Source organism: Rattus norvegicus, chromosome 3 (genome assembly GCF_021556685.1).
Source record: "Rattus norvegicus strain SHRSP/BbbUtx chromosome 3, alternate assembly SHRSP_T2T, whole genome shotgun sequence".
Lineage (NCBI taxonomy): Eukaryota > Metazoa > Chordata > Mammalia > Rodentia > Muridae > Rattus > Rattus norvegicus.
This window is the reverse complement of record NC_141536.1, coordinates 169,339,325-169,360,829: the sequence shown is the minus strand read 5'-3', so window position 1 is coordinate 169,360,829 and position 21,505 is coordinate 169,339,325. Positions and strand designations below refer to the sequence as shown.

Below are 21,505 nucleotides of genomic sequence, written 5' to 3'. Positions count from 1 at the left end.
TAAAATGAAAGCACATTTCCATTTCTGTGTTTGTTTGGTTTTTTTTTTTTTAAGAAACTAAAATTATCACTGCAATACAGCAACACAGATTCTTCTTGTCCATTCACAGGGGTGTGTCTCATGACCAGGTCACCAAAGCAGTCGGTTGTCTGTCCTCCTCTCCCACAGGGATGTAGGAAGCCCAGCCTGTAGTCAGCTTCTCACGTGCCTGGCTGCTCCCAGGTGCCCAGTGCAAGAGACTTTCCGTTCCCAAACTCAGTTGCCAAAGCCACTGGACAAAAGCAGATGAGCAGCTGCCGTGATTCTGCTTTGATGAGGTTGGTGTGGTGTCCACAGATGTCCTTTGGATGTTGTGGGTGTCACCTAAATCTGCCTCTCCTGTGCATCCCCAAGACAGACCAACCTCTGGAAAGACAACTGACTCTTCTCCTAACTGAAAATGTACCCCCTTTCTTACCACAAAACCTACACATATACCACTGATTTTAAGTTTCCTGATAGGATAATACATTAATCATTTTCAGTTTATGTTGGAGTTATTTCAGAAATGCAAACCCTGGGAGGAGATAGTTCATTTTAGTTCCTAAAGAAAACCTTAATTCAAACTTATCACACACACACACACATACACACACACACACACACACACACACACACACACACACACACTGCTCCCTTGTTCTCTTTCTTTCTGTGCTAGAGATGGAACCCAGGTTTTTACACATGCTAATCATCTACCACTAAGTCCTATCCCCAGCCCTAAGAATCTGTTATGGGGGATGGGAAGATGGCTCTGCAGTTAAGAGTAGACAGTAAAGGGGTTGGGGATTTAGCTCAGTGGTAGAGCGCTTGTCTAGCAAGCGCAAGGCCCTGGGTTCTGTCCTCAGCTCCGGAAAAAAAAAAAAAAAGAGTAGACAGTATTCTTTTACCAGACCCAAGTTTGATTTCCAGTACCCACATCAAGTGGCCTAACAGCTGCCTGCACCTCTAACTCCAGGAGATCCAGGATCTGATGCCCTCTTCTGGACTCCAAAGATTCTTGCACTCACATGTGCATCTCCCCCATTTAAAAAAAAACAATGTGTTTAATAAATATGGAAGGTAATTATATCTCATATAAAAATAATAGGTATGGGTTGGGTGTGGTAGCATATACCTTTAATCCCAGCACTTGGGAGGCAGAGGCAACCGGGTTTCGGTGCATTTAAGGCCAGCTTGGTCTAAATCGTGAGTTTTAGGTCAGTCAGGGCTACATAGTGAGATCATGTCTAAAGTGAGTAAATAAATAATGGAACATACACTTCCTGGTTTGAATGTAGGGTACTTAAGTTTCTGATGTCCTTTGTCACTTGGCTGTCACTGGCTGTGGACTATAGGCATCAGCTGATACTAACTAGGTGATTTCTTCCATTTGAAAGAAGCTCCGATTAACTCCTCCTTCAACATGAGTTAATCAGAGGGAGATAAAGCCCATGTGAAGAGTAAAGCCACACCTCAGCCCAAACATGAGGGTTCATACCTGGAAGTGATGCCTGCCTCAGGGCCCTAGTGAACTTGGAGTGAAGACTTGTTCATCTGTGAGCGCATGTTCTCTAAGGCCAGTCCTGAGTGCAGTTCTCTGTCTTCTTGGTTACCTGTTGGGGAATCTGGCATTCATGTTGGTGTGGTAGGGCTGATGTACAGTAGGAACATTTTAACCACCGGCCTTCAAGTCTTCAAGGAAGGTCTTGCTCAAAGCCACAGCCTTAGAACCTGCTCAGGGCCCTGCTGCAGAGTGACTCTTCTGGATGGGGGGATGGTTTTGTGTGATGTCACTGAGAGTTTAGGTGGGCGCGCTTGGACTCTGCCATCAGCAGAAGGAAGACAGATGAGGGTGGGACAGTCTACTTACACTCTCAGATCAGATGAGAGGAAAGCTGGGAACCTTACTGTGAATGAGGGATAGGAGTTGGGGACCCTAGCAATCTGAGGAAAAGGAAGGAACAGTTTCCTGCCTTATTCTCCCAGCCTTCCTCTCTGGAGACATTTGACAGCTTATGCTAGGTGGTGGCTTGGGGAGGGTACAGTGTTGAAACACATTTCAGTTAGTCAAGAAGAGATGGTGCTGGGCCTGGTGATGCATACCTGTGGTCCTAGCTCTTAGGAGGCTGAGGCTGGAGGATGGAGAATTTGACCTTGAAATTCATAGTGATACTCTATCTAAAAAAAGGGGCTAGAGTGCTTAGTTTAGCAGCATAAGAATAATACAGAGATTAGTATGGCCTCTGTACTAGGATGACATACAAATCTGTGAATCGTTCCTTATTTAGAAGAAGAAGAAAAAAGGCTGGAGTTGTAGCTCAGTAATAGAATACTTCCCTAGCATGCATGAGGCCCTGGGGTCAGTCCAGCAATACCAGAATGAAAAGATTAAAAAAAAATGACTTAAGTCCCTGTCCTGCCCAGAGGGGTTCCACAGGGAAGGAATCCTGAGACTTCTATCTAGTTTCTCCTATCTAGACTTCTTCTGATTCCATCTAGTGTAACCCCTTTCTAAGAAGGACATTTTGCCATTTCAAGTGAGCACCACCATTTGCTGATCAGCTGGGAATGGGGAGTGTTTAATGTGTTCAGATGATGCTGTGTAATGATTTTGCCCTTTTCAGGCAGTCTTAGGGATTGGATTTACCCTCAAATAGTTCAGGTGTCAAAATTCTGACCACCAGTCCCCCAGCACCTCAGAATGTAACTGCCATTGGGAATATTATTGTCGTAGATGTAATTAATGAAGAAGAGGTCATTTGGGGAGGCTCTGGGTCCCACTAGGAGGGATGTCTTTACAGAAAGGGGAAATTTGGACACAGAGCACACAGGTAGAGATGGGGTGCTGTTGCCACAAGCCACACCAGAGTTTGCTAGCAGCACCCAAGTCTGGGAGCAAGGCACCAGGGCTGGATGTTTTTGTATCCAGACTTCAGTGCTGCAACTTGGGTTACAGCAGCCACAGGAGATGTAATGTCACAAATGATGAGGGTGACTGAGTCAGGAGAGTTACCATGTGTTCTGTGGTTCTCGCCGTGGGCCTGTCTTTGTTGAGGGGATAACTAGGAGAATCTAACTGCTTTTGGTATGTTCCGTGGACTCTGAAAGCCGCTGATGAGCGAAGCTGTGGTCAAGCCCAGCCCAGGTCTGGATAGTGATTAACCCTAAGCAGAACCTCTGCAGCTGAATAAATCCAGAGGTTTAGAAACTTTTCAGGTCTAGTTCTGTGGCTGTCTGCTGTGAACTTTTGCTCTGTATGGGGTTATGGTGGGGTGTGTGTGTGTGTGTGTGTGTGTGTGTGTGTGTGTGTGTGTGTGCGCGTGCGTGCGTGTATGTATGTATGGTTTTTCAAGACAGGGTTTCTCTGTGTAGCCCTGGCTGTCCTGGAGCTCCCTCTGTAGACCAGGCTGGCCTCAAACTCAGAGATCCACCTGCCTCTGTCTTCTGAGTGTTGGGACTAAAGGCGTGAGCCAGCACTGCTGGCTTTAGTTTTAAGGATGTTTCATCAAATGAGAGGGAGGAAGACTGCAGGCTAGGTTGTTTAACCTCGTTTTCCAGTTTGGGTGAGAAAACAACTTCGTCTACTGGTGGGCAGTTTTATTTTGTCTGGATATTTTAACTGTTGGGTGCAGAATTCTGTCTAGAACTTCCAAGTCTGTTATGGTGCTAGAAGTGTTTCAGACGTCTTGCCCAGGGACAGGGCTGGTGCTGTTTGAGTGGGTCATGACCCCTTACCTCCTTAGTACATCTGTGCTGCAGAGCCTGTGAAGATGGGCCTGCTGTTAGCATTTGTCTACTCTGCCCTGACTTGGCAGCCTGTGTGTGGGCGGAAGCTGACCCTCTGCATGTCCGCCACTGTCATTTACCTGGACTGATTTCACAGCAAATGTGTTTTATATGTGGGTAACTGTTTTCTTCCTCTCCCCACAGAGTCTATAGAAGACATAGCCGCAAGACTCCCAGATGAACAACCGAAAGGAAGATATGGAAATCACTTCTCACTACCGGCATCTGCTTCGAGAGCTCAATGAGCAGAGGCAGCACGGAGTCCTGTGTGATGTGTGCGTGGTGGTGGAGGGCAAAGTCTTCAAGGCACACAAGAACGTCCTGCTCGGGAGCAGCCGCTACTTTAAGACACTCTACTGCCAGGTACAGAAGACCTCTGACCAGGCCACCGTCACTCACTTGGACATTGTTACAGCCCAGGGCTTCAAGGCCATTATTGACTTCATGTACTCTGCCCACCTGGCTCTCACCAGTAGGAATGTCATCGAGGTGATGTCAGCTGCCAGCTTCCTACAGATGACTGACATTGTGCAGGCCTGCCACGATTTCATCAAGGCCGCGCTGGACATCAGCATAAAGTCAGATGCCTCAGATGAACTCTCAGAGTTTGAGATCGGCACTCCAGCTAGCAACAGCACAGAGGCACTGATCTCAGCTGTGATGGCTGGAAGGAGCATCTCCCCATGGTTGGCTCGGAGAACAAGTCCTGCCAATTCTTCTGGAGACTCTGCCATAGCCAGCTGTCATGAAGGAGGAAGCAGCTATGGGAAGGAGGACCAGGAACCCAAAGCTGATGGTCCTGATGACGTTTCTTCACAGTCGTTGTGGCCTGGAGATGTAGGCTATGGGTCCCTGCGCATCAAGGAAGAACAAATTTCACCATCACATTATGGAGGGAGTGAGCTTTCATCTTCCAAGGACGCTGCAATACAGAACTCTTTATCAGAACAGGGTTCTGGGGACGGCTGGCAGCCCACAGGCCGGAGGAAGAATAGGAAAAACAAAGAGACTGTCCGACACATCACTCAGCAGGTGGAGGAGGACAGCCAGGCCGGCTCGCCTGTACCCTCGTTCCTGCCCACGTCAGGATGGCCTTTCAGCAGCCGAGACTCAAGTAAGCCGTTTTTGTGACAGGCTGGGTGTAGGCAGCCCAGTTCACTGTGCTGATGATGAACCATGGCTGTTGGAGAAGTGGTACATTCCCGTGTTCACACTAGTGGCGTCCTATGATCACCTCTGTCTGTCTGTCTGTCTGTCTGCCTGCCTGCCTGCCTGCCTGCCTGTCTGTCTGTCTATCTCTATCTATCTATCTATCTATCTATCTATCTATCTATCTATCTATCTATCTATCTATCTATCTAAAATACTTTTTGTTTTCTCTGAGACAAGGTTTCTCTGTGCCTTGGCTGTCCTGGAACTCACTCTGTACATCAGGCTGGCCTCAAGTTCAGATATCCACTTGTCTCTGCCTCCTAAATGCTGGGATTAAAGGTGTGTGCCACCACCGCCCATGGTCACCTTCTAATACCGATGTTAGTATGACTGCAGGGACTGTGCTCTGCATAACTCAAAGACTAAGATGGCTGAGTCCCTAACAACCCTGTGTATCCGTTACATCAATGCAGCTCTAGCATGTAGAAGCTGCCCGAGTGAGGCTTCCGTGAAACCAACAAGATAAGCTGTAGTAGGGCCTGTTGCTGGAACAGTAGTTGAGGAAGCTCATCCATTTTGAGTTGGCTGCTTTTCTTCATGCACTGGACCTTCATGCACATGTACTGCCAGGGCCACCCAGAGTCAGACTAGAGTGGGTCTCAGCTCTGCTCCTCACCCCAGACTTTGGCTTGGCTCTTGGTCCTCAGGTTCTTGCTGCCTCAAACTGGGATGTTGTAACTAAAAACAGCTTTACACTGAGGGGTGAGTGTGTCTGTCACAAGTTGTCACAAGCATGTATTATTCTTCCTGAGGACCCGTGTTCAATTCCTAGCATCCATGTCTGGGAGCTCACAATTACCTGTAACTCTAGCTTCAGAGAGGTCTGATATTCAGATGCATATACCACCACCTGTATAATTAAATTTTTAAAACTTTTATTTTTCTTATTTTTTGGTGAAGATTTATTCATTTTCTTTTATGTGGGTGGGTATTTTACCTGCATGCACTGATATATGTGCCACATGCTTGCCTGATGAAATGGGTCCCCTGGAACTGGAGCTACAGACCGTTGTGAGCTGCCTTGTGGGTACCAGGAATTGAACCCAGGTCCTCTAGAGGAGCAGCAAGTACTCTTAACTACCAAGATGTCTCTCCAGCCCAAGCTTTTATTTATTTATTTTATTTTTAATTACATGCGTATGAGGGGGAATGGTTATTATATGTGCACAAGAGTCGAGGTATCCACTGAGGCCAAAAGCAGATGTAAGCTGCCCAACATGGATGTTTGGAGTCAAACTTGGGTCCTCACAAGAGAGGAATACCCTTAACCGTCTTTCCAGCCCCTCCTTCTGGTAGATGTTTTAAACTGAGTACTTCAGGGGTTAGGGATTTAGCTCAGCGGTAGAGCGCTTGCCTAGCGAGCGCAAGGCCCTGGGTTCGGTCCCCAGCTCCGGAAAAAAAAAAAAAAGAAAAAAAAATAAACTGAGTACTTCACTGGCATTAAGTACATTCATGTTGTGTACTATCCTTCTCCAGAACTTAAAAAAATTAGATTTATTTATTTTGTATGATTTTTTTTCTTTTGTTCGTTTTTATCTTTTGCTTTTTGAGACAGGGTTTCTCTGTGTGACATCCCTAGCTGTCCTGGAACTCACTCTGTAGACCAGACTGGTCTCAGATTCACAGAGCTCTACCTGCCTCTGCTTCCTGAGTGCTGGGATTAAAAACGGCATGCACCACCATTGCCCAGCTTCGTATGAAAGCTTTGCTAGCGCTAACGAGTGCACACCATGTGTGTGCCTGGTGTTGGCGGAGGTCAGTGGAGGGTTTCGTATACACTGGAGCTGGAGTTATTGATGGTTGTGAACCATGGTGTAGGTACTGAGAATGGGAACTCTGTAACCATCAGTCAGTACTCTGTAGCCCTGTACTGGAAGGCCTCTTTGCTTTGACATTCTGTTACTCTTACCCAGTCAAGTTCTCATGGCTGATTAACGAGGCCAGGAGTATAAAGGCTCATGTCTTACAAGCTGGACAAACAGAGTGTGATTCCTGAGACCTCTATAAAGATGGAAGGAGAGAGAGAACCAGCTCCCCAGAGTTGTCCTCTGACCTCTGGGTGGGCACTTACCTGTGCACGTGTACACTCATACACAAATACATGCAATACAAATTATTTTGGAAGACTTAATTTTTATTTTACGTATATGAATGTTTTGCCTGCATGTGTACATGTGCATCGCATGCACACTTAGTGCTCACTGAGATCAGAGGTCAGAAGTGGGTGTTGGATCATCTGATACTAGAAAAGGTGGTTGTGAGTCACCGTATCAGTACTAGGGACTGAACCAGAGTCTTCTTCGAGAACAAACGCCGTTAACCGCTGAACCATCTCTCTATATACACTTCAATTTTTTTTTTTTTAAAGTTCTTCATTGCCCCGTGTTTCCAATACTGAGCTACAAAGTACAGAGCTAGAGCAAGACACTGAAATGATTGTAAAAGTTAGTTTTGTTCTGCATTGCTCCACCTTGGGCTGAGTCATTTTCTTTGCTGGGTGTCTTTAGGATAGGAAGATATGGAGCAGAGTTCCTGGGCTGTACTGACAAGGTATCAGCGGCATTTGTCATGGTTGTGACAGCCACAGATATCTCCTGACATGTACACATGTCTCCAAGCAGCCCCCGTGCTCCCTAGGGATGGACTGAGCTGAATCAGAAGAAGTAGGTCATTTCCTGATGGTTGTCCCTCGGAGAGCTACTCAAGGCAGTAGGCATGGATAGTGATGTCTGCCTGCTGGATTTGCTTATGATTTTTTATCACTTTTGACCCAAACCTGGTGAATGCTGAGACTTTTGGGGTACATTTTGAGGCTCGTGGATGGTCAGAGCCTCCACTTGTCTCAGAATACATGTGTGTGCCCAATGAGTTATCCTGCAAGTGACAATGCCGGGAGCATGTATGCCATGGGAGTCAATGGTAAATTAGGAAGTGGAACAATTCCAGAGCCTGTGGGCTGGAGGTTTCAAATGCAGCCAGTGAGCAGAAGGTGTTTTCAGAATTCAACAAGTGATTTTGGCTGTATACCTCCCTTAGTCTTAAATCCTTGGGTTGCCAAGGCAACTGTGAACTGCCTTTGCTTGGGGATTCTGAAGGCTGAGATAAGGATGTGAGATGTAGGCTGCAGCGTGGGATGCTTCCTGCGTGTCATGGTAATGTGTCATTCGTTGAGCCTCTGCCACCCTGGCTCTCAGATTAAGATTAGGAAACATAAATCATGACACTTGATGGGGGTCAGTTTGTTTTCACTAAAGAGTTAGAGATTGATGTATTATTTATAGTAGGAGAAAAGTCTCTTTGCTAAAGACACACATCAGGCAGACAGACACATGTCAGGTACCATTTAGGACTTTGTGAGCAGTTGCTCAGATGTGAAACCTTCAGATAGGTCCTGACCGCTTGCCATGTCCTCTCTGTGTGTCCCCATCCTGGTTCCTGGATCACTTAACTTTTACAAGTGATTTTCAAAACAAAAACGCATTGTAACGCATAGGTCTGAAAAATCAGTGTTAAAATTGATTTCACTTATGTGCTAGCTGGTGGGAGCTGCCTTAAATAAGCATATCAGTTATATGTAGCCATGTGATGGACACAGGCAAGCCTTCTGGCTAGATACTCATCATTCCTCTCTGGAACCCCCTAGGGTGGAGCCTCCCCTGATCCATCTGCAAAGAGAGATCAGTGATGATTCTCATGGTAGCCAGTGACGCGCCTGTGAGGTGAAATAGTAGCTAGTTCAGGCATGATGGAGAAACACTCCAGGGCCCAGCTATACTCCTTCCTAAAATATATTGCAAGCATCAAAAATGTAAAGCTATTTCAAAGTTAAAGGTTTTGTTGAATTAATGTGCTGGACTTTAGGAAGATTGAGCCTCCACACATTGGGACTGATCAGGACCTCAGTGTGGCTCCAGCTGAGATGAGGGGTTGGGGGGGCAGTGTCACCACACTCTGTGAAGCCTCCTTGCCTAGAGGATGGATGTCATGGGCTTTCAGGATGAGCCTCTTTCTTTTCCTCTGGATTAGATGCAGCCTACATTTCTCATCCTAGCAGTGAATGGGAGCTAAAGGGAGGCTCAAAGCCTCCTAGGCTATCACAGCCATCCTGGTCCACACAGCACAGATAGGAAGACTCACAGGATAAAAACCATGTGAGCTTATCTTTGTCACACACGTACAAATTTCATGGTTGTGAAGAGTGTCCCAGGCTGCTCTGGTGCTGACTAGGCTTGGACATTTACCACGATATTGATAAGGTCACTTTTTCACGCTGTCATTTAGGAATTTGATCATCTTTAATTTTTTTAATTTGTTCTTCTCTCATACATTACATCCCAACTGCAGTGTCCTTTCCCTTCACCCCTCCCAGCCCCTCCCCTCCCCCAGCCCCAGATACACTTCTCTTCTGTTTTCCTTCAGAATTTATCTTTGTAAAGAAAACACTGTGTGGCTTTGAGGGGAAGGTGACAGCACCCTCTCAGCCTGCCCACACCCCACATTCCACAGCACCGATCTGGGCTTCACCTTACTTCACCCTCTCTGCTCATCTTCTCGCCCGTGTGCTTTTCCTCTGAAATACGACTGACAGAACCTCCTGAAGTCAGTTCTGACTGGGCCCTGCATAGTGTTTAGGGTGGCAGCTGGTGACCAGACAGGCAAAATTGCTCTTTTGAGGGTGGTTTTGTTGGAAAGGAGGACCTGGCACTGAGGCAGAAAAAAGTTGATCACACCAGCCTGCCAATCCTGGGAAGGACAGTGCTTTTGCCTTAGAACAGTGGGAGGCAAGAACGGGAGGCAAGTGAAAGCAAAGGTCAGAAACATGGAGATTTATGGGAAGGGTGTCCTGGCATTCAGGAGTGCTTATGACAGGCTGGGCTTCAGGGTCTACTTAGATTCTGATATACACAGGGTACACAAAGTGACTTCATGTAGGGGGGCAGGTGGACTCAGACCCACAACCTTCCTTTCGCATCTCTAAGCAGGCCTTAGCCAGAGCCTCCTGGTGGTACTGAAGGGTCTCATTGTCCCTCCCTCTTCAGGCTGAGCTCTACTGGGAGTGTTTCTTTTGTCCTGGTGTTTTCTAAAAGCATTCAGTTTACAGAGGGTGAACTCACAGACCAGCCTAAACGTTCTTTGAAATGAAGAGACTGTTGAGGCCGGTATCTAGCAACTCCCGGTACCTGGCAGAGCTGGTAGTGTATGGACCCCACCAGAAAAGTCCAAATAGTGCTTCCTGGTCTGGTGGAATGTGTCACCTGGGCTGAGGAATGAAAAGACAAGGCGGCTATGTGGAGGGATATGCTTCTGGGAACCTAGCAGTCACATGTTGAGTTGACAGTAGGCAGAGCTCTGGCTCCCCAGACTCTGCAGGGATTTTCTGGTTTATTGAAAGAAGACATGTTGGATGCCAAGTTGGCGGGATAGTCACCATGAGGGGAGCAGGGCGTGTCTGTGGTGGTATTTCTTGTTTGCTTTGTTTTGTTTCACTAGCAGATCTCACTCTGTAGCCCAGACTGGCATGGAACTTAGGACTCCCCTGCCTCCACATCTCAAGAGCTGAGATTAAAGGTATGGGCTTATGGTGGTGCTCCCTGTGGTTAATTTCCTACTGTATTGCAGGTCTGTAGTTTGACAGCATGCTGAACTCTAGGCGACGAAGCATCATTGGCAAGATTCCTACGGAGACACTGCCTTTCAGTCACATTCCAGGACATAGGTTCTCCTCTGGCAGCTCCTATAAGACCTACCCATCTGGTTGGGTCCTGTTTTCATATGAGCTTGGAGTTTTTATTCTCTTCGTTTCTTTTTTTTTAAATGCATAGACTGAGCCACAAAAGTCCACACTGATGCTGGCTCCCAGAGAGCTGGCCACGCTCCATGCCGCCAGTGACACTGCATGCCATAGCAGCCTCCCTATATAAATCAGGGACTTACGTTGAAATGTTTAGACTGACAGTTTCTTTTTTCCAAGGCTCTACACTATAGTCTGTGATAAATCAGATTAAATCATGGATATAAAAGTAAGAAATCAGATGGTAAACTTATATCTACTGGATTTATTGATACTATTTTTAAAAGTATTATTTTTTGTTATTGTTGCTGTGTGTGGTGATGCACACATGCCTTTAATACTAGCACTCAGGAGGCAGAGGTTGCTGCTCTCTGAGCCCAAGGCCAGCTTGGTTTACAGAGCAAGTTCCAGGACAGCCAGGGTTCCAAAGAGAAACCCTGTCTCAAAAACAAAACATAAGCTTACTATTGTATTTTATGAGTGTGGGTATTTTGACTGAATCTTGATCCTGAAAGAGCAGCCAGTACTCTTAATCCCGAGCCATTTCCTCTCCAGCCCCTAGACTCCTGATACAGACTCTCACATAGCCCAGGCTGGCCTTGAACTGACCCTCCTCCCTCAGCCTCCTGCATGCTGGGACTGTAGGCTTAAACCCATTATGTCTGGTATAATTTCATGTGCTAATTTGAAAGCTTTCATGTAACGACTTTCTTCAAGGACTTTTAAGGTTTAGTGGCAGAGGTCCCAGAATTGATCCTTACGACCGCAAGATAAAAGAAAATGAGAAAAGGTAATGAAAGTCATTTTAAAAACTGAGGTTGCTGCAAGCCGGAATGGCTCAGTGTCTAAAGGCACTTTTTGCTCTTGGGGAGGACCCAGGTCCAGTTCCTACCACCCACCATGTTCACAGCTGCCTGCATCTGCACTTCCACAGCATATAGTGCCTTCTGTTCCCCACAGGTACCGACCGCATGCACATCATGCAGGCAAAACACCCATGTATCTTAAATAAAAAGAAGTCTCTTTTGTTTGTTTATTTGTTTTTATTTGTCTTTGAACACAGGGTTTCTCTGTGTAGCCCTGGCTATCCTGGAACTCACTCTGTCAACCAGGCCTGCCTCAGTCTCAGAGGTCTGTCTGCCTCTGCCTCCTGAGTGCTGGGATCAAAGGCATGTGGCACATTGCCTGGCAAAAATAAGTAAATCTTAGAGAGAAAAACAACTGAGGAGTCAGACGTTGGGTGAACTTACCATGGAGAGTCGTGATCAAATATGTACTTGCTGCAAATAGGCCATCAAGAGCCCAAAGTAATTTCATCAAAGTCAAAGTTGATGAACCAGTGATTTCATTGAGCTTACTTAGATAACGAGGGTAAGGGCTATGTGGGTAGCAAGGGTGACCCCAAAAGGGCTACATCACCAAAAATTCCTATGGCAGCCAGATAATGACCACATAGACGGACTCCTTCATCCCGTTAACCTTTGACTCCATGTGCTTGATCACTTTTTGAGACCGTGAGACCATATAAAGAATTACATTTATCTGACAGAGAGGGGCTCTCTTCTATGAGCATCAACAAGCCCAGTCCTGAGGTTCATGTAGTCACAGCTGCTCTAAGAGAGTAATAGCTATCAGGTCATAAGGACACCCTTCTACATCAAATACACAGCAGAAACACGGGGGAACTGCTAACCCTGCAGTTCACTGAGGTGAGCGGCACCTTCAGCCTGCATCCTGGGGATCGCCCATCCCAGAGCTGATCCACATGGCTTGGCCTTTGTCCTGTTGAGGGCACCTTGCCAGGTCGAGTTTCTACACGAGTGGCGGGCAGCTGTGCGTTACTCTCCTGGTGAGTTGACTCCTTCCCCATGAACGTAGGGCACTGAGATACGCACACATTACTACACTGTTTGGACTACCACAGCTGGCACTTCAGGACCCCGGCCTTTGTATAGCATGCCACTAGGTTTTGTGGCTTAATGCAACACATTTGAGTTACCTGCAGCTCCAGGAGTCTTGTGTGGTCAGGAGATAGTAGGCAGATTTCTGCAGCCCTCAACTAATGGCCCACTCCATTCCTACCTTCCCTCCATTCTCACTTCTTTAACTCTCCTGCCTTTTCCTTCTGCTACTGAGAACCTTGTGATTCCAGTTAAGGCCTGGGATAGTCTGCCTTCCTTCTCCCCATCCCTGCTGACTTCCTCAGAAGGTGACATAATCACAGACTCTGGGGATCAGACTATGACATCATCTCAGGCTGTTGTCAGCTTTCTCGTGGGCAGGTGTATGATGAAGTGAGCTCTTTTGAGGTATAATACACACGTGGTAAACTGGAGCTTTAACGTTTACAAGGTAGAACAATATTGTTTGTAACTCTAATGTTCTATTAGAGACTTGTTCATAATTAAGGAACTTGTTCATAATCTGTTTACCTTAGAGCTATGTTTTGGAGAGAGTAGGGACAGTTCTTGTCACAGTTGACTGAATGACATAAGTCTGGAAGCCAGTGACAGAGAAACTGTCCAAGTCCTACTATCATTCTCTTGTTTCTAGACCTAAAGGTCAGCAAGTTAGATGCCATAGGGAAATTCAGATTCTTACTAATCCCTAAGTGTTAAGGTGCAAAACACTATAGGTCTGGAGGGATGGTTGAGTGGCTCTTGCAGAGGGCTTGGGTTCGAGTCTTAGCACCCAGTGGTGGTTCACAATCATCTATAACTCCAGTTCCAGGGGGATCTGATGCCCTCTCCTGATTTCTGTGGGCATCAAGCATAAACGTAGTAACATCCAAATATGCAGGCAGAGCACACACACAAATAAACACCTGGAATCTAGTATTGATATGTCTGTCTTATTGGTTTTCTTAAATCCTAGGTCATCCAAAGTGCATGCAACCTTCCCACAAGTATTTGAATGGTTTTTAGCTTTTTAAAACTGCATCCAACTGATGTGTCTGAGGGAGCTCCTGACACTTCCCTAGTGATGAATGGCTTTTCTACTGTGGAGTTTTTCCTTTTTGATATTGCTGTTAAGCATTTCTTTCAGGATGTCAGCCATGGCCTAGGAGGCCTTGAGCATATAGAAACACTAGTATTTTCTTTATTTCTAGTGTTTTCTTTCTATTCTGTGCATCTGGAGAAAGGGTCTGGGGGTCATTAGCACTTGTCTTTCAGGGACTCTTCTCACTGTGGCCTCATAGGACTGTTTCCTCATTAGGACAGGAGCCTACAGCAGGAGCGTGGTGTAACGGGTTGGGCTCAGGTCATTTGTGGGCCATTTTTGGCATTTCTGCCCTCTTTACTTTCTCACATTAAGGAAAACAGATTTCCTTGCTTGGTCACTTCAGCTGTGCCTTAACCAGAGTGCCTTAGGCCAGTTCACTTTTCAGAAACTGCCAACCTTCCACAGCGAGTTGCATGAACCATGTTCTCAGTTATGCCGAGACCCCGGGTTCTCCGTCTCCTCAGTGATGCTTGCTGTTTTCTGTTGGTTTGGAAGATGTTGTTCTCACAGACGTGAAATTATTTTTCTTACAGTGCTGGGAACTGAACTCAGGGCCTTGGGTATCCTAGGAAAGCAATTACCACAGTCATGCCTGACTTTTATCTAAGTGCTGGGGATTTAAACTCAGAGCTGCATGTTTAATGGGAGGTGTTCTTAACCCATTAGGCCATTGCCCCAGACGTTTTCTATGTTTTTAATTTGCATTTCTCTGATGACAAAGATGTTTGATTTGTGAGATTATTGGCCATCTGTGTCTTTAGGTAACTGTCTAGTCAGGTCTACTACATGTTTTTATTTACCTTTATTATTGAATTATAAGAGATTTCAGAATTGTGATATATGTCTTATCAGCTGTATATATTTGGGATGGAATATGGTTCAGTGGCCGAGTGCTTGCCTAGTACTTATAGGAATTAGATTCAATTTCCAATACTGTGTAAACAAGGCATGGTGGCAAACACCTGCAATGCCAGGACTTAGGAGGTGAGGGAGGAGGATCAGCAGCTCAAGGTCCTGCTTGGCCACAAAGTTAGAGCATACCTGAGATCCTGTCTCAGATGTGTAAGGTCACTCTGAGTCGCACACCTCTCCATGCTGTGGGTTGTCACTGAAGCACATCGGCTTTCACTTATTTATCTTGTACCTCATTTTATTTTTGAGATGGAACCTCATATATCCTAGTGGTCTCAAACTCACCGTGTAGTTAAATCACCTTGAACTCCCCGGTCCTCTTGCCTCTTCCTCCTACATGTTGGAACTGCAGGCATGCGCCATCATACCTGGCACAAGGTTTTTAACTGTGATAAAGCCCAATTTTTATGTTTCATTGTTAGTGCCTTTGGTGATAACCCATCATCGAACCTGAGGCTATATAGAGGTTTTCCTTTTAGGAGTTTTAGCTCTCATGGTTATTGGTACGTATTGAATGCCCCCTATTCTTTGAGAGGAGGAGATTCTGTGGTAGCCCCAGAGCTGGGCCTAGGCTCAGGTCTGTGGCACCCAACTGAGAGCCTTCTACCCTGGTTCTGAATGAAGCTCCCATTGGACTATAAAGTATACTGTGCTGTGTGGCGTGTTATGGATCTGGGCAGGTGGGAACAGTAGTAGCACAATATAATAAGGGTTCATGTTGCTCTGGGCAAGTGTTGGCCTGTCTTCATTTCCCAGTTGAAATATCCCCAAATGACCTGTGTACCTCCCCATCCCCAGATGTGGACCTCACGGTCACTGAGGCCAGCAGCTTGGACAGCCGAGGCGAGAGAGCAGAGCTCTATGCTCATCACATCGATGAGGGCCTCCTAGGAGGAGAAACCAGCTACTTGGGCCCACCCCTCACCCCAGAGAAGGAGGAAGCACTACACCAGGCCACTGCAGTGGCCAATCTTCGTGCTGCACTCATGAGTAAGAACAGTCTGCTGTCACTCAAGGCTGACGTGCTCGGTGATGACGGCTCACTTCTGTTCGAGTACCTGCCCAAAGGTGCCCACTCACTGTCTCGTAAGTGCAAGTTCTGGTGTGTCCCTGTGTCTTGCTTTGATTTAAGACCTCGTCTCCACCCTTCAGACCCTGGTGTTACTGAGGATGAGGTTGTGGCTGGCGTCTGTCAGGCAGACCGCTGTGGGTTGCAGCCACCTCGCAGCTCAAGACCTTTCAGGAAGTAGACTGGCTCTGAGTCCTGCTTTACAGCATGCTTGCTTTACAGAACAAAAAGGGTGTTAGTATGTGTTACTGGGCAGCAAGAGGGAGAAGTGAGCGTTTGTTGGGATGTTTTGTGCTCAAATTTGAAGCATCTAAACCTAAGACCCACCAAGCTTACCATTCACACAATTAGTAAACCTAAAACTTAAGTTCCTTTTGAGCCAGTGGCAGGTCTGGTGCAGGAGATAGTCCTTTGTGTCCAACGGACAAGCACTGGCTCCCTCTGCTGGTGGCTCTGCCTAGCCTTTATGCTGGGATTTGTTCTGTGTAGGAGACATGCAGAGAGCCACTGACCCGGGGATGTGGAGCTTGCTTTGTTCTTGCTAGAAAGTGCTGGTCACACGTGTGTTTTTAAAAAGGAGTCGGATGCTACATTTAAGGCCTTAGTGTGTCAGCTGAAATACAGACCGTAGACTGACCACGCTACAGCTGAAGAGCAGCTGCAGTTTAGCAGCTGCCTCCCCCGAGCTGCCTTTTCCTGTGAGACAGGAGGCATTAGCATCTGCTGAGCTCATAGCCACAAGACAGACCACTTCCCTTGTCATAGTACATACTGACTATAGCAGCCATCTATGTGATGCTGGGAGAACGGTACGACTACCCTGGGTACCAATCTAGCTCCACAACTTCCTGTTTATCTGGTACTCAGCATGAGTGCGAGAACATGACGATACTTTTCTCTGTGGGGGAGGAAGAGACACACCTCACACTGGAGAACATGAGGGGTATCCTCTCCTAGGAAGCCCAAGTCCATGTGACTATGGTGGTGACTGGTCATCCTCCAGGGCACTGAATTACAGGACAGTTTCCAGTCACCTTTGAGGCTGGTACTTTGGAGCATGTTTACAGCTTTGTTCCCATGTGCACTAAAACATTATTGGGCTTTTGTATTGTTTTGAGGAATTATGCAAATTACTTATGGCAAATAAAGATCAAAGGTGGAAAACGATGTCTGCTCTCTTTCTTTCCAAGTCAGCTCTCCAGTGGCCGTGAAGGCCAGCTGGGATTAGCATACTTTCAAAAGCACTTTTAGGCCTTGTTTTCCACGTCTGAGAAGCAGGGATGAGGCCAGTCCACAGCTGCCCCGACTTGTTAAACAGCATCTGAGAGCGTCGAACATGGCGTGGACGAGCCAGTGTGGGCAAATGTCTCAAGAGCAAAGTGTATCTATGTGCAGAGATTGTCGGATTCCTCAAGGTCCCAGAGTATTGGTACAGTTCATGGAGGTGGTTATAGGGGATTTGGGACACCTGGAGTTCACACGAAGAGAGGAGTTCTGAAATTCAGCAACTTTTGTGGATAACGTAGAACAGTGGAGGTGAGGCAGGATCTAGATTATTCTCACTCTTCCTACATACTCATGGGAACAGAATAGTGTAAACTCCCCGATCAGGAGGGGGTGTGGTAAAAAACCCTCTTTTGTTCCTTGGCTCCCTGGTTCCCCAGATACTGTTTGTCCTTAAGAATAATTTTGGAATGCAGGTTTTATATCATTTCTGTGTCTGGTAGCTTCGCTTTGGCATGAGCTCTGTTCAAAAGAAATTTTAGCCTGTTTTTGCTGGGGACATGCATGCAGTAAACAGAGTCAGAGGGCGTGGCCAGCCCCAAGAGTTGATTTCCCTTTCTGTCTCAGGATCTTTGGTGCCTCTAGGTCTGACCTCAGAAAACCCTTCCTGTCCTGCTGTGTTTGAGTGACCCTGGTCCCAGCCAGGCCAGGGTAGTAGTTAGCTGGGAAGGCTGTGAATGTGTGTTTTCTTTCTTAAACCTCTCTTCTGATATGAGTTACTTCTCGGTTTGTATTTCATAAAGCTTGGAGGTGGTATATGGCAGCAAATGTCCTTGTGACTGTCCTTGATGCTTAGCATACACCCCCTACCTGTATTTCTGCAGATAGTCAAGGCTTTTCCTGTTCTTTCCTTCACAGGTGGAACGGCTTTGGGTTTGATATTTTGTTATTTCAATGATGTTTTAACTTTCTTGTTTTTAATATCCTAAATATGTTTTCATATACATTTGCCCTTTTATTTTCCACGTATATGGCCAGAAGTTGACAGAGTCCTTCTGGCTGTAGGGGTAATCACCTGTACTCCCAGCATCAAGGACGTTGAGGCAGAAGGATAGAGAGTTTGAATTAACCAAGTCATATACTGAGATCCAGTCCTTTCCTTAAAGTGGCAGGATTTGGGGGTTTCAGGAATTGTGTGGTTGGCTGGACAGTGTGCTTTATTTCCCCGTCACTGGGGCTGGGTTGTTATGAGTTTGGGGGAGATGAGTGACTGGGTAGGAGGGGCAGCCCGATTCCACAAACCAGCCTAAGCTAGTTCACCTTCCCGTTCTAGAAATGCATCCTTTGAGCTGCAGGTGTCTTGAAGGATCCGAGCATCTCCTTTCTAGGGATGTATACGCAGGGATGTCAAATAAGTTTGAAAAGAAATGCCTAGTGTTTGGTTGGATATTTTTCAATTCCTTTCACTGGGGGAGCTCATGCTTCAGCTCCAATGAGCTCCAGAGAGGCATTTGGGAAAGAAGATGACCCGTGTGACAAGGGTATCAGGATTCTGGCTGCTGTGTTCAGCTGGATTTGGTTTTCTCCTGGAATTCATAACTACCGTATGAGTTGCTGGCAGCAAGCTTTGTCCAGGCGTGGCTGAGACTTCTACTATAGTAGCTGAAGGACCCATTCCCAATGGGTGTGGAATGTTGTTGGAGAAAAGTGACTGTAGCTCCTTCGGTTTGGTAGCTGCTTTGTGGTAGAGGATAGGAAGCATGGGTCCTAGCTGTGACCCAACTGTCTGCTCTGATATGGATGTGGTCTGGTATTTAAAGATTTTTATTATTGTTATTTTGTACTGGGATTGACCCTAGGTCTTATGCATGGTAGACCAGCGCTCCTTCACCGAGACACTCTCTGGTTATTTATTTATTTATTTATTTGGTTCTTTTTTTCGGAGCTGGGGATCGAACCCAGGGCCTTGCGCTTCCTAGGCAAGCGCTCTACCACTGAGCTAAATCCCCAACCCCTCTCTGGTTATTTTTAGTCTTGATTTTGAGACAAAGTCAGAATCTTGATAAATTGACCAATTTGTGGTATAACTCAGACAGATCTCGAGTCTCCTGTTACATTCTCTTGGGAGCTATAATTACAGTCCTGCCTGGTTAAGTTGTAGATTTTTCTCTCATTATTTTTTTTTTTTTTGAGGCAGGGTCTCAGGTAGCTCAGGCTGGCTTCAAGCTTGATATGTAGCTGAGGCTAACCTTGAACTTCTGACCCTTCTATCTCTGCCCCCCCAAGTTCTAGGATATAGGAGTGTGCACCATCAAACCCTGCACTTGCTGGTTCTTAAATATATACTTAAATTTTTTTTCTTTTTTTCGGAGCTGGGAACCGAACCCAGGGCCTTGCACTTGCTAGGCAAGCGCTCTACCACTGAGCTAAATCCCCAACCCCAATATATACTTAAATTTTATGTGTGCATGCATACACGTGCCTGCCAGCCATCTGCTTGCAGAAGCCAGAAGAAGGTGCTAGATCCCTTTGTAGCTAGAGCTATTCCTGATATAGGTGCTGGGAATTGAACTCAGGTCTTCTGGAAGAGAAATACACAGCCTTGACTGATGTGCCATCTCTACAGCCCCTCTCACTGTTTTTAGTGTATATGTGTGAGTTCACTATCTCTTCAGACACACCAGAAGAGGGCATTGGATCCCATTACAGATGGTTGTGAGCCACCACGTGGTTGCTGGGAATTGAACTCAGGACCTCTGGAAGAGCAGTCAGTGCTCTCAACCGCTGAGCCATCTCTCCAGCCCACTCTGCTACTATTTTATAACTTGTGGGTGCTCATTGAGCCATCTGAGGCCTTGGTACCTTCATTTCTTCTATTGTACCTGAAGAAATACTGCAAGCGCTGAGTCCATGGTTTACAAGAGCAAATAAGACCAGCTGCCTTAGGAGGCTATGACACCACAGACTGCCACCGTTTTCACTATCTTTGATGACCTAAAAGTGCCATCCCCAGGCACACCGATGGATGGTCCCCTGAGGACTGCATAGCACAGTTGTGTCCTGTGTGCATTTTCCATGTTCCTTTCAGGTCCTAAGGGCTTAACTATCTACCTTCAAAACCTACTCATTGGTGGAGTTGGCACAGAAGCTGGCATCATACTGTGCTTTGGAAAGAATTCTTTCCATAGCCACACACCCCACAGGGCAGAGGCCCAGGAACCTATTCTACAGAGAACAAAGGCGGCTTGTTTTTGGCTTAGAGATTGTTGAAGAATATTTCCTTATGGTTTAAACAAGCAGTCCAGTATGGTAACCTAATTCTAGATTGATTTGGAATTTTAGTTCATCTCCTATAAGGGGCTTTGACAAGCTACATGTTCAGCTGGAAACAGGCTGGGACATCTTGGAGTCCTTTTCAGGAGTTTTTGGTTCTCAGAACTAGGTGCTGCGAGTTACAACTTTCTGTGCTACTTCCTCTAATGGACTCAGTTTGCTTCTAGAAAGAGACCCCATCCCAGACAAGTCATAAGCAAGGACTCTTGCTATTGGAATTGGCCAGTTTTGGGGAAAGTTCCCCAAAACACCTGTCTGTAACTGACCCTGGCATTGTGCCCTAATCAGCTGCACTCCAAGAACACTGACAGTGCTTGTGAGATGCCCATGGGGAACACTGGAATAGAGTTCATACGTCTCTACATTATATACTCAGAACTCCAGACAGAGCTCGGGGAGTCAGCACTGCCTCCCTAGTCCAGGTAAGACATAAGGGCCACTAGCACTCCTGGGCAGCCTAAGACCAATGATGTATCTTGGGACTTGTCCAGTGAGCAAAGTGCAGAGGACTTGGAACAGCCTCACATAAGGGTCTTAAGAGCCCTTTCGCTAGGACTGGAGAGATGGGTCCGTGGTTAAGATACTGGTTGTCCTTTCAGTAGATCCTGAGTTCAATTCCCAGCCACCACTTGGGGGCTCACAACCATCTATAACAGGGTCTGATGTCCTCTTTTGTCATGTAGGAATACATGCAGATAGAGCAGTGATATACATAAGTAAATAAATCTTTAAAAAAAAAAAAGAGCCCTCCTGCTTGTAGCCTCTCTTCATGCTCAGCTCAACACTCCCAAGTGAGCAGAGCCATTAGCTTTCACTAATGCTGGCTTCATCCCACAATGATGCGTGTGCTGAATTACGTTATGCTTAATTTGAATATTTCTCTGAGCTATGTGAAGAGATCTTGTTTTTTTTTTTTTAATTCTAATAAAGACATCTGGCTCATATAGCACCTATCCCTAAAGATAATGAGAATGGTCGTCTCTGTTAGGTGTTTTTGTTTTTTTGTTTTTTTGGTTTTTTTTTTTGTGTGTGTGTGTGTGTGTGTTAGCTTAGTGTGAGCCTCTGCCACCTGAGAGTCTGCACTCACACCCAACCCTGCCTGGGGCCCAACAATACCAGGTGGAGTCTTGTCTTTCTCCTGTTCCTGAAGCTGC

At 46.3% G+C, this 21,505-nt stretch overlaps 1 protein-coding gene and 1 pseudogene across 3 annotated transcripts in view; both read left to right on the top strand.

Moving 5' to 3' along the window:
- Zbtb46 (zinc finger and BTB domain containing 46) overlaps positions 1-21,505 on the top strand; it is a 70,280-nt gene that overhangs the window by 28,312 nt on the left and 20,463 nt on the right. For 2 of the 3 annotated variants that reach the window (NM_001107808.2, XM_087652452.1), the window contains 2 exon segments: positions 3,952-4,921; positions 15,524-15,811. In NM_001107808.2, coding sequence (NP_001101278.1) covers positions 3,985-4,921; positions 15,524-15,811 — 1,225 coding nt within the window. In that variant the 5' untranslated portion in view covers positions 3,952-3,984. 3 annotated transcript variants of the gene reach the window in all.
- Positions 2,212-2,309, top strand: Rnu6-663p (RNA, U6 small nuclear 663, pseudogene; annotated as a pseudogene).